The sequence below is a fragment of the Cryptotermes secundus genome, unplaced genomic scaffold, assembly GCF_002891405.2.
Source record: "Cryptotermes secundus unplaced genomic scaffold, Csec_1.0 scaffold839, whole genome shotgun sequence".
Classification (NCBI taxonomy): Eukaryota; Metazoa; Arthropoda; class Insecta; order Blattodea; family Kalotermitidae; genus Cryptotermes; species Cryptotermes secundus.
Window position 1 is genome coordinate 479 of NW_019720576.1, and position 12,524 is coordinate 13,002.

General features: G+C 38.8%; 1 protein-coding gene across 1 annotated transcript; it reads right to left on the reverse strand.

Annotated features, from left to right (window-relative positions):
- Window positions 1-867: 867 nt before the first annotated feature.
- Window positions 868-11,654, reverse strand: LOC111869661 (origin recognition complex subunit 4; the record flags this gene model as incomplete). Its single annotated transcript, XM_023861338.2, is given in 5 exon segments — window positions 868-1,002; window positions 1,373-1,696; window positions 6,776-6,927; window positions 10,826-11,000; window positions 11,080-11,654. Coding segments are annotated over 5 exon segments (987 nt in total), but the record flags the coding sequence as incomplete, so codon positions are not given.
- Between the last annotated feature and the right edge of the window lie 870 nt (window positions 11,655-12,524).

Below are 12,524 nucleotides of genomic sequence, written 5' to 3' on the forward strand. Positions count from 1 at the left end.
AAGATGTATGGGAAGAGTGGAGGTACAGTTCCACCATTCTAAACCTTGGCACTAGATGAAGGTGAGCAGTGAGCACCAGGTGCTTTACACTGTGGAAAGAGGCCCCATTATTCACTGGATAGGAGGGTGGGTGGGTCCCCAGAGCCAACCTGGATTTTGTAAGGTAAAGCTGACCCTGTGCCTAACTAATTAAGCACTATGCCATGAAGTCATATGGGGGAGTGGATGTATAGCTCCACCATTCTTGACCTCAGCACTGGATGGAGGTGAGCAGTCAGCACCATGTGCTTTACCCCTGGGGAAAGAGGCCCATTGCACCCATTGGATAGGATGGTGGGTGGGACCCAGAGCCAATCTGGATGCTGTAGAGTGTGAAAAATCTTTTGCCCCTGCTGGGAATCAAAACCTGGCTGTCCAGCCCATAATCTGTCATTATACAGACTAAGCTGAGTTTGTAGTACAAAAGTTGATGAATAACATATAATACATATTTCAGTGAAATATGAAACTTGTAGTGACCCCTTTTCTGGGCCACTACAGACTGTGTCACTTACTCCTTGACTCTATTATCCTCTATCAAACTTAGCCTCCTTTTACAACAGTTGCCCATTCTTCTCTCATCTGGCATCCAATGATAGGTTTCTTGACACATATAATTTTACAAGGTTGTCAGCCTAATGCCCAATTCCCAACCTGTGGAACTAGGGGCTACCTTTCAACTGGCCCCTACCCTTTGACCTGTCTAGCATGGGTAACCTACCAAGAACTTATGCTCCCACTGGCACAGCTCTCCAGATGAGCAGGACATGCAAATCTCCCTATCACATTTAGGTAGCAGACCAGCAGGAGGCCATAAGTGTCACTTACCAAACATAACTCAAGTACAGATAACCCACCAATCATGGCAACTTTAGCATCCCTTGTCCACGACTTGTGCACTTCTAAGAAATCCTCTGCAGTCAGTGAAGCATGTGCATGGCTCAGACGTGATACAACCACCACCTGGCAGTTAAGGAACTAAAATTATTATGAAGTCTTGTCAAGAGATCCTAAAACACATTCAATATTGCTAGCATAAAGCCTTTGCTAACATACCTAGTAGCACAAATAAATTCACAAACAAAAATATACTTAATGCACAAGACATCTTTTGCATTTCCTGTGTTGGATCATATTGCTAAAGAGTGATTACTGCATGCATACAGATAGTGAAGTTGATGATGCAGACTCGAATCATGAGATGAATAATTATAAAATTTCTTGTGTTTTGTTGACATTTAAACCCTTGTCCTAGCTGAAGAGTATAAACACAAGAATCAGTTACACATGAACAGGTCTAATCAAATCATAATTATTTACATTTTCTGCTCACCAGAAACGACCTTAAAGTCCTCTCACTGTTGTCCAGGTTCAATATTGTCCTCATCACATTCTGAACAGCCTCTTCCATACATAAGTTTTCCACCTGACTGTTCCAGCAGTGCACAAACACAGAACCCGCAACAGGAATATCATCTTCCGAAAGCAACAAAAGACTCTTTAGCAGTGTCATGCGTGTCTCAAAATTGCTCTCTTCCTTCTGCCCACTGCCAGGAAAGAGAAATATCTGGCGGTGCGAGAAGCGTGACTTCACACGTTTCTCCAGCAATTCCATCACATCCAATCGGCATGTCAGACCCACTACACAAATGACAGCCTGGGATGAAATATGAAAACATAACTGTCAATACAACTGTATTGACTGCGACTGTCAATACCTCGCACATACAGAACAAAACCCTCTGGAAAAATAACCAGCTCATAACTGTACAAAATTGACAAAAGATAACTTCAAATGACCTTGGGAAACAAAATTTTCATGTAATATTTCCATGCATGATCCTGATGGGAGGAGATAGTTTGGGAATCTGATGCATGAAAAATCTTTTTTTAGAGTTTACAGCTCTGGGATCAGTAACAGTGGCACATGAAGAGACCTCAGCACTCTAACCCAACCCACTGAGTGACAAATACACAATAAACTATTAACTACCTACTTTCTTTGTAAACTGCACTGTATGGTCACATAGCTTCTGTGTATGACAGCTGAAGAGGAGAAAAAAAAATTAACATATGGGGGAAGACAAAGAATAAACAACCTTTTTTAAACCAGAAAATTTGGCTGTTTTTTTGTTAGAAGTTTCTTGTTTTCTCTGTTGAACTCCAACATATTCAGATGGGGACACCTGACAAATTATTGTAATAAAATATGTGATATTGTTAAGCTGTATCAGGAACAAGATTTGCTGCAGTATTCTTAGAAGTATAATGCTAACTGAACCCAGTATCGAAGGGAATAGTGCTGGCACAAACAGAGTGTTAAATTTCTAAATTTAGTAAAAAACTGAATGCCACAGGAAAATGATACTGACTCCTAATTCTATCTGCAGAAATACAATATTCTATAATTTGCTGGGATGTAGGATACTGTTATGTAGAAATTTAAAACCCATGTTTCTCAACCAACTCCACTGTAAAGGATCTTCTTTGTGCATACAACATTCATCTGAACAAGAACTGTTATAGGATCTAACTGTTCACCAGCAGAGCTTCCTATTCTCTCTTACTCTAGCAAGTTCAATCCAATTCAGAACACCACAACCTACTTCTCCCATACAACACGGCTCCATTGTCACAAGGGAAACCACAAGTAAAATTAAAGGCGGGGGGACATGTAATTTTGCATAATTCATTGTCTTTGATATTCTGCTTCAACGCTGATCACACTTAAGATATCACATCGTTACGAGTCAGAAATTATTTTTTTTATATTTTATTAAATATTCATGGTACTGAAAAATATCTCAAACAAAGAGTTATAGATTTGAGGTTTCACAGAAGTGAAAACTTAATTGGGTTAAAATGCTGCATAGTCTTGTGAAGATTACATAATATTACAACATAGAAAACTACTATCTTATAATGAAAATAAATTGCAGATCATAGTGAGAGGGGGCAAGAGATAGCATAGTTGGTCGAGACTCTATGCTACAACCTGGAAGGTTGTGGGTTCAATCCCTGATGAGGCCAATAAATTTTTTCAATTAACTTAATGCTTCCAGCCACACTATGGTGCTGGGGTTGACTCAGTCTCTATCAGAAATGAATACCAGAAATCTTCCTGGGGGTAAGGGACTGCTGGCACATAAGGCTGACAACCTCACCATCTGTGAACCAAGTATCTAGAAAATGTGGGATCCTCTACGTCTCACAACCCTATAGGCCTCCACAGCCTGTTACAGGGATAGCTTTACCTTTTCTTAAGTTATATAAAGTATAGGATATACCATCTACACAACAACAATCAATATTCAAAACAAAGAAGACACTACTGCATCAACATTTGCTTTTATTATGTTTATTAGAGACGCGACATGTTTTGACCCTTTCACGGGTCATCATCAGGCATACAATGCACCAGTCTGAGTTGTTGGGTTGCAATCAATTGTCATTTTATTCATCGAATAAGGATCCTTATTGTATCTCGATATTAAATTCAAATGTGAATGTATAACAAATCTTGGGCAAAATTTGAAGCTAAAACCCTTAGATAAAAATTGTATTTAAAATTACAAAAGTAATAAGAAATTAAAACATTAAAATAAGAGAACAAAGACTCAGACATGAAAATTAAAATAGTGTTTCATTGGTAACACTCTGCGACTGCTATGTGTAGGCCTGGTTTTAAGCCAGAAGAAGCGACTAACAGCGTGGGGGACCCGCATAACAGAATTTTCTCGATAGGATGGGTCATGTAGCCATGACCTTGGTAATGTCTTATAGAGCTTAAGCTCAATATACAGTAAGCGATCTGTAACAATCTAATTATTATTACAAAGTGCAACTTGTAAGTGTAATGTTATTAACCATGTTGTTGGAATTATATAGTAATGTACTTACATATATTAGGTTGTACTTATGAATGGTATGGGTGCGGGCTGCCCCTGCCTGGATGCTGTCACTATAATGTAGAGGTATGGTCTGAAGTATTTGCTTGTGGGATATCTGCATGTGTGGGCATGTTTGCGAAGGGGCGATTGGAGAGAAGTGGAGGAAAGGAGGATACTGTGAGTGGTTGGAGAAAATGGGAAGGGGTGGAGCGATTTGAATTGTTTTTTTTACTAGAATATCAAATATGGGACTATATACTATATATATCTGTGAACGTATTGTTCAACTGCGGGCCCTTCTTCGTTAAGTCATATATATAAAACCTATCTAAAGTGTTGAGTTTGGGTCCCTTCTTTTCTATGTGTAATACTTCCAAGGTCTGGTCCATCGTGTTAAATGTATGTCCTGTATCCAAAATGGGTAGTGCAAATTTAGAGTGTTGTTTATTAGTCTTAATAGCCTTTATATGCTCTCTGTAGTGAGCTCTGAATGTGCGTCATGTCTGTCCGATATATTTGAGAGGACATTCACTGCACTGTCGCTGGTATATACCACTCTGGTTGTATATATCTCCTGGTGTTCCTTTAAGTTTTAAATGGTGTTGGATTGTATAGGTTGTCTTAAGAGCAATTTTAAGATTAGTATTTCGGAATACGTTAACGATGGTTCTAGTTTCAGGTCTGAAATATGTGAAGGTGGCCCATTTAGTTTTTTTCTTTTAGAGTATTTAGCAGTGTTTGTGTAGAATTTATGGCACTTTCATTTGGTGTTGAAAATTTGTGGAAAGTTGTTGGTACCTGTTATCCTTTAGCATCTTGTTTATGATTGTCCCTTTTTGACCTTTATTCTTGGGTGAGGGGATATGTGTTCATACAATTTAATAGATAGTATATTGCAGATCTTTTACGTTCATTTGGGTGGGCTTACGATATATGTTGAAAGTTAATTTGTTGTACTCCTTGGTAATTGTCATATCAAAGTAATTGATCCTATGGTGTGTTTCCTTTTCCATTGTGAATTTTATTTTTGGATGTACATTATTGAGCTCTATTAGGGCGTTTTCAATATTCTTGTGTAGTTCATTGTATACAACCAATATGTCAACATATCGGTAGTAGTCTATGATTTGGTGTTTATTGAGGATCTGGTAAATTATGGTATGCTCAAGGTCGAGTATGAATGTTTCTGCTAATATGGCAGACGAGGAGCTCCCATTGCAAGACCTTCATTTTGTTTGAAAAACTGGTTGTTAAATTGAAAATAATTTTGTTCGAGAATCATGTTTACTAAATTTACCAATTCATCTTTCTCTTCTTTGCTCTTCAATTCAATTCAATTCAAAGTAATCGCAGTTCAGGATGTTTCTAATTATATTTAAAAGTTCTGAAGTTGGGATATTTGTGTACATATTTGCTATGTCAAATGAGCAAAGCTTTGTATTCTCATCTATCTCGGCTTTTAAAAGGGATTGTGCAAAGCTATGAGAGTTCTGGACGTTAAATGAGTATGGCATGTTAGTACCCTGTTCAATAATGTATTTGTGTATTTACCTATTTTGTATCCAGGACTTTCTTTCCAATTAACTATCAGTTGTAGGGGGTCTGTCTTGTTTGTGCAGTTTTATCAAGCCGTGTATTTAGGGGGGCTCCAGGATTCATATTGAAGTACGTACTTCCATTTGTTATTTGTATTTATTACTTTGTAGCATTTATTCAAACTACTGTGTATATTTTGTTGTTGTTTACTTGTAATGTCGTGTGGTAATTTCGTGAAGTTGCTTTTAGAAATGGACTCTTTGATTTTGTTAGTGTAGTCATTTTTGTATAATATGACTAATGTGTTCCCCTTTGTCTGCTTTAGTTATTATTAGTTGGTTTTGACTTATTTTGTGAAAAAATATTAACTTAAAATTGACAAAGATCAAATATATATGAGATTACATGAAACACTATGAGACAGAAGACAATGAAAAAGACATTTAAAATGATAAGATGCATCCATTCTGGTCCTCACATGTGAGAGTGAGAACTGATAATCAAATCCAGTGAAATTATATCTTTTAGGTCAGCAGATGGCCATACCATCACAACACATGTGGAAAAAGATGATATCAATAATACAAAATTTTGTAAGACACCTCAAACAGAACTTATAGATCTGCAGCACAGCAGCAAAATGGGCTTCTGGGTTCAGAGGCTATGTTCCCTTGTAAAGGTTACATAGTGTCATAACTCAGAAGAACGTTTGTCTAGGTCCATGTTTCCGCTCATTTTTATGAACATCATGTCACTAGATACCGTTCCACTCCTGTACCCTTTACCTTCCTACACTCAGTAGTACCAGAATGCCTGCCATGAGAATGTCTGAAGTTGAAGAAACACAAGCACTTCTTACTGTAGGGGTTTAAATTTTGTGCAGTAAAAACTGCCAAAAAGAAATTTACAATTTCCTTTTCGTGCCATACCTTTATGAAATGTAAAACAACACGGGTGCCACGTGAGCCTTCTATTTGTCTTCCGATTTTATGGGTATAACTAAGGAACCATTAGGGCACATAACATAACATTTCTTTATGGAGACCATTTAAACAACTACAAACTCTGTAAAGTAAAGCTTGTTGCTGTGTTTAATTCTATATCAGGATATTAAGTTGCATAAGAAAGTGAAGATACACATCCCTAACCTCAACACTTCATGGACTTGAGTGGTCCACTTCACAACCAGGCTGCTTTACTCCTGGGCAAAGAGCTACAGTACCCATTACACAGGAAGTTGGGTGGATCTTAGAGTCAATCCGGATGCCATGGATCACACTACTGTGTGATTTTTATGGTCTTATTCTCACCTGAGCAGACTGAGCCACATTAAACAGGTTGTAGAGAAGTGTCTGGTTGTGGTGGGTGCAAAACAGATCAAACTCATCCAGAATGAATATTATGGACTTGCATGTGTCCTTGTTACCAGACCTGAGGCACTGCAGCAGGTATGTCAAATTTTCTGAAAATTAATAACATTAATAAGACAGAGAAGTGTCTTTCTTTAAATATGAGAAGTCACTTTCAATTCTCACGAGTTTTTGCACATTTAACAATGTGGCAATAGCAGTGGGTCTACTTCAGTTCTACTTTGTCATACCACTGATCCGTGCTGCTGTTTCCTTGTTAAATTGCTACTACCTAATCTTTATTTTTACTGATACATACTGGACTTTTTCAGGATACAAATTTCTTACCATTGTCTATTACTTGTAAAAGGTAAAGTTGTCCCTGTGCTTAAATAATTAGGCACCACACCATGAAGGCATATGGGGGAATGGATATATAGATCCACATTTTCTTGACCTTGGAACTAGCTGGAGGTGAGTGGTCAGCTTCACACCCTGGCCGCTTTACATCCAGGGAAAGTGCCCCTGGTACCAATTGGTAGGAGGTTGGGTGGACCCCAGAGCCAGACTAAACATGGAGAAGAGAAAATTCTTGACCCTACCGGGACTTGAACTCCGACCTCTTGGCATTCCAGCCCATAGCCAGTTGCTATACTGACTGCGCCATCCCAGCTCACTGTCTATTACTTGTCATTTATTTAAAAAATTATATAGTAAATACAAAGCAAAATTAAGTGTCAAAAACATATGATTATGGTTCATGCATGCCAATACACACAGAGACTTTGATTCAGTATTTTGCGAGATACTGAACTATATTTCAGTGTGCAAACATATGGAATGACAGACTCATTTATTCCTGGGATCTGAAAAATTGCATAATCTTTACTACCTTGATTTTACCAGCAGGTTAAAAGGAAGGTAAGTGGAATACTGGGGTACACAGTAGTGTGGGGCACGCGGTAGCATAGTGGTTAAGGCATTATGCTACAAGTCTGAAGGTCGCAGGTTCAAATACCGATGAGGTCAATGGATTTTTTCAATTGACCTAATCCTTCCGGCAGCACTATGGCCCTGGGGTTCACTCAGCCTCTAACAGAAATGAGTACCCAGAATTAAATAAATAATTTTCCTGGGGAGTAGAGCATGGCCGGCACTTAAGGCTGACAACCTTACCGCCATCTCTGAGCTGATTGTCTAGATAGCGTGGGACCCTTAACGTCTCACAACCCTATGGGCCTTCATGGCCTGTTACAGGGATAGCTTTACTTTACGCAGTAGTGTAGTTGGTTGAGGCACTATGCTACAAGCCAGAAGGTTGCGGGTTAAAGTCCCGATCAGGTCACTGGATTTTTTGAATTGACCTAATCCTTCCAGCTGCACTATGGCCCTGCGGTCGACTCAGCCTCTAACAGAAATGATTACCAGGAATTAATTAAACAAGTTTCCTGGGGAGTAAAGTGTGGCTGGTGCATAAGGCTGACAACCTTACCGCCATCTTTGAGCCAATTGTCTAGATAATGTGGAACCCTCAACGTCTCACAACCCTATGGGCCTTCATGGCCTGTTACAGGGATAGCTTTACTTTTTTAAGTGGAATATTAGATATTACCCTCCAACAACGAGAAGGCAAGGGAATGATGAAGACCTGCCTGTGTGTACTGTGTAAGCTGAGAACACCATTGCTGCTGTTACACTGAAGCTCACATGTCCCTAACTGTAGAGTAGAGTGGTTAAGATAGACCAGCTATGACCACTATTTGCCCTGCATTCTCTTCATAGGAGACCAGTACACATAAGACGTTAAAATAAATTTAAATTTCCTTCCACATCCTCTCCTTTTTCTGGTACAATCAAGTTAGAAAACAGAACTACTGTAAACTTGTGGATAAGAGCACATCTGATCATATAAAAGTAACGAAAATGTTAGCATGGTGGACATTTGTCCTATTAGAGCAATGCCTCTGGGCAGAGCCTATGGTTTTTGGGTTTAAAAATACACATTTAATCAGAGATGGTTTTTGAATTTAAAATTCATCTGGTAAACTATGTTGAGTAATCAGTGTCAAAATCAAGGAGAAAACTTTGCAACACTGCTGACCAGGCACAATTTTGCTGCTGTAACTGTAACGGTGCATGTTTATCAGTGCTAATGACCCATTCTGCTATCAGCAGTTATGGCAGCAATCTGTGAGGAATGTTGGGTCAGGTCAACGGTGTTGTTTAGTTTCCTTCTTAACTGAACACACTGTATGTGATTACACTGACAAAACTGCGCTTCACTTTATTGCTAACAAATGCCATTCAGTTGAGTTTCACTTGTGACACTAACAGCCAACTTGCTACCATTCCTTACAGAACATGGAGATTCATTACCATTTCCCAAGAGCCTGTTACTGCTCCACATCCTGAGCAAAATGAATGCAGCCCACACCCTCACCCAATTACATGAAGACCCGAATTAATATTATTCTCATACCTATTCCCAGATCTTCTAAGCAGTCTCTTTCCATCAGGTTTCCTGTTGAAAACTCTGTATGCATTTAGCATATCTACATAATAGATTGGTATGGGAGTAATGCTCTAGACTATTATTCAAGAAATGCTTGGTTTGAATCTTGGCAAGGTCACTGGCTAATCTGACTTTTGCAGTTTTCCTCAGTCCCTTTAGGTAAATGGTGGGATAGTGCTGTATTCAGGCTGTGACCACTTCCTTCCAAATCCTTTCCAGTTTGTCATTCGTCCTTTCCGATATATAGTTTTGATACTGAAAACATCATTAAATAACCCACAAAAAAGAGCATGTTATATACCCTGCCCATCTAACTCCCCTTGAGCTGATCAGTTTAATACAGTGAAACTTACACTGGCCACCTATAGTTTAACTCATATCTGGCCAACATAGAGAAAACAACGTTCAAATTTCCGACTTTTGAGGCTTCACTGAAACACGTTTACTACTGTACTGTGTTATTTCTGCCCCCATATTAAGCTTTCTGAAGCACTTCTTTGTTGCTTCTAATCCTGTGGCTATTTAATGAGGACAACAGAACTTCTTCTTGGTATAGAGATTTCTTAATTGTCACACCAGAATGTTACTGGAAATTTAAGCATCTAGATATTCAGCACACATCACAAAACATCTGGAAGGTCCTTCTTCTGAAAACAAACACCAATACAAACATCAATGTCCTTCTTTCTGTGTGAGATCTGAGGTTGTCACAGCAATGTCTGTGACGATTTCTACCTTCTAGGACTTAACACATTTTGTGCTGCTGTAACTAATGAAAGAAAATTATAAAGTACAAAATTCTGTCACTTCTTGTGGCATTTTGTTCTACCAAGTTCCATCTTCCATTGGTTAAAAAGATACTGTGGGAATAAACATGAATGAACCTGATACCATGTGTCTAGCTGTCCTTATAAAACTAGGGAAGTGGGTTAAAATCTTATGTGTAACATATTTTAAGTATCTAAACAGTCTTTTTTTTTTGTGGCGCTACAGCCTCAATTTGGGCCTAGGCCTACCACCATGAAACTCTCCCGTTTCACTTTGGTTTACTAGATCTTACACATATGGTAGGACTCCTTGGGCAAGTGATCAGCTCGTTGCAAGGCCTCTACCTGTAGACAAACATAGAAAAACGCACACAAACATCCATGCCCTGAGTGGGATTCGAACCCACGATCCCGGCTTCCGAGCGAGCGAAGACAGTGCACGCCTTAGACCGCTCGGCTACCGTGACCGGCATCTAAACAGTCATAGTCCAACATTATCCATTACAAATCAACGATTTTGACCATAGTCTGTTGCCTTCTATGTACTGACAAATATAAAAATGTTAAATTTTTGCAATAGTGACACAAGATATCCAGCCATCTCCTACAGAACAGCTATCAAAATTAAATGTGCTAAACAATTCTGATAAACGAACTGGTGACTTAAACCAACCATTAACTGAATTGAATTGAATTGAATTGAATTGAGGTAGGGTTCTCAACAGAACTAACCTGCAAATGACCCAAACACTTTGTTGCCTACAGTAGTTTCAAGCTGCATTTGTCTGGTGGCATCTTTCAAGGCGAGTCTATCATCTGTGTGCATCAGTCCATTCAACTCCACAACCAAAGCTTGTTTGTGGAATGACTTTCCATTCTTTAGTTCACTTAAAACACTATTCAAGAGCTGAAGAGAAACAAATATTTCAGAAGAGAATTAAGCTTCCAAGAAACCTATAATTGTAATATAAACACTGCTAACTTACAGTTGTTTTTCCACACCCTCTAGGCCCTATTAAAAGGGCAGAATTACTCTCTCCCATCTCAACAGTTCTTCGCAAAAGTTCTGACAGATGAATTTTCTCTTTCTCATGACCCCGGAATACACTTTCCGGCAATAACAATTTTTTCTTAATGGTGCTCCTACACAGAACAAGTCCATCCTCTACACTTAATAGTCTTCCCATTATTTATCACCTACTACAAAATGCATAGTTACACGAAAGTGTGCACAAGACTCGAATACAAGCTCCGAATTTCGTATCTTATAATATGACAATTTCAAATATCAGCCAATTTATTCACGAATGACTTTACCACAATTACCACTAAAATCATTCAGACCGGAAGGATGTTTCTCTAATCTTCCTATCACTGATCACTCAGACGAGCTTCTACTATTCTACTATGCATGCTTCTCTACTTCTCAACGTTCTCAACGTTCTCAACTTCCACATTTCTTTATTGTAAATGCGCGACAAAGGCGGGTGTTTATTCACAATGTAGTCAAAAGATGTCAGCAAAATCAATTCCTTGCAAATGTAAAATTGAAAGGGCAAGACCAATTTTGCAATGATCTCTGCTGCCATCTATTCCTGCGTTCACATTGGTCTGTCAACCGTACCAATCACAATACGAGTATACCTATCACATTTGTCTGAACGGTCTGAACCAACCACAGAATCCCGAACAAAATAGGTGTCTGAAATTTGATTTTGTTTTTCTTTGGGATTTACCTACGTTCATCTGTGCTTGATGGCAAGGGCTACAGATAATTTAGAAGTTATTGCTTATTCTCTTCCGGATGGTTAATTTGGATTTTGGTTTGATATCTATTGCCGAGCAGCAATGTGTTCTCTATTTATCTATAGCTTAAGCGGTTAGTCGCTGGCTTCCCACCGCTGCGGTCTAGCCAAGTGGGATTTGTGATGGACAAAGTGGCGCTGGGGCAGGTTTTCCCCGAGTACTTGGGTTTTCCCTGCCAATCCTCATTCCATCAAATTCTTCATAAGCATTATCACCAGTACAGGTACAATAGGACATATGGAAGACGACGTGCCGAGGGGACCTAATATGGATTCCACCTCACACTATACGAACTCTTAACTATTGTAATCTATTGTAAACAATTGTAAGTATTGTAACTTTATTCTCTTATTGTAATCAGCCAATGTACAGTAACTGGCTTGTCCTATATCATGTAACAATGATCTATAGAGACGAAATAAACAAATATGTGGTCTGTGCCGAGCCTATATAAGGAGCAGGAACACTATTCAGCCAGTATTGAGTATTCAGTATAAGTCTATGATTTATTTAATCCGTCTTGCAGTGCATACATTCATTTATCTCCTTCTTTCCCTCGCACTACATGTTTCGGCATAATAATGCCATCTTCAGGTGCTTACTTGTCCACGTCAAACCAGTTCAT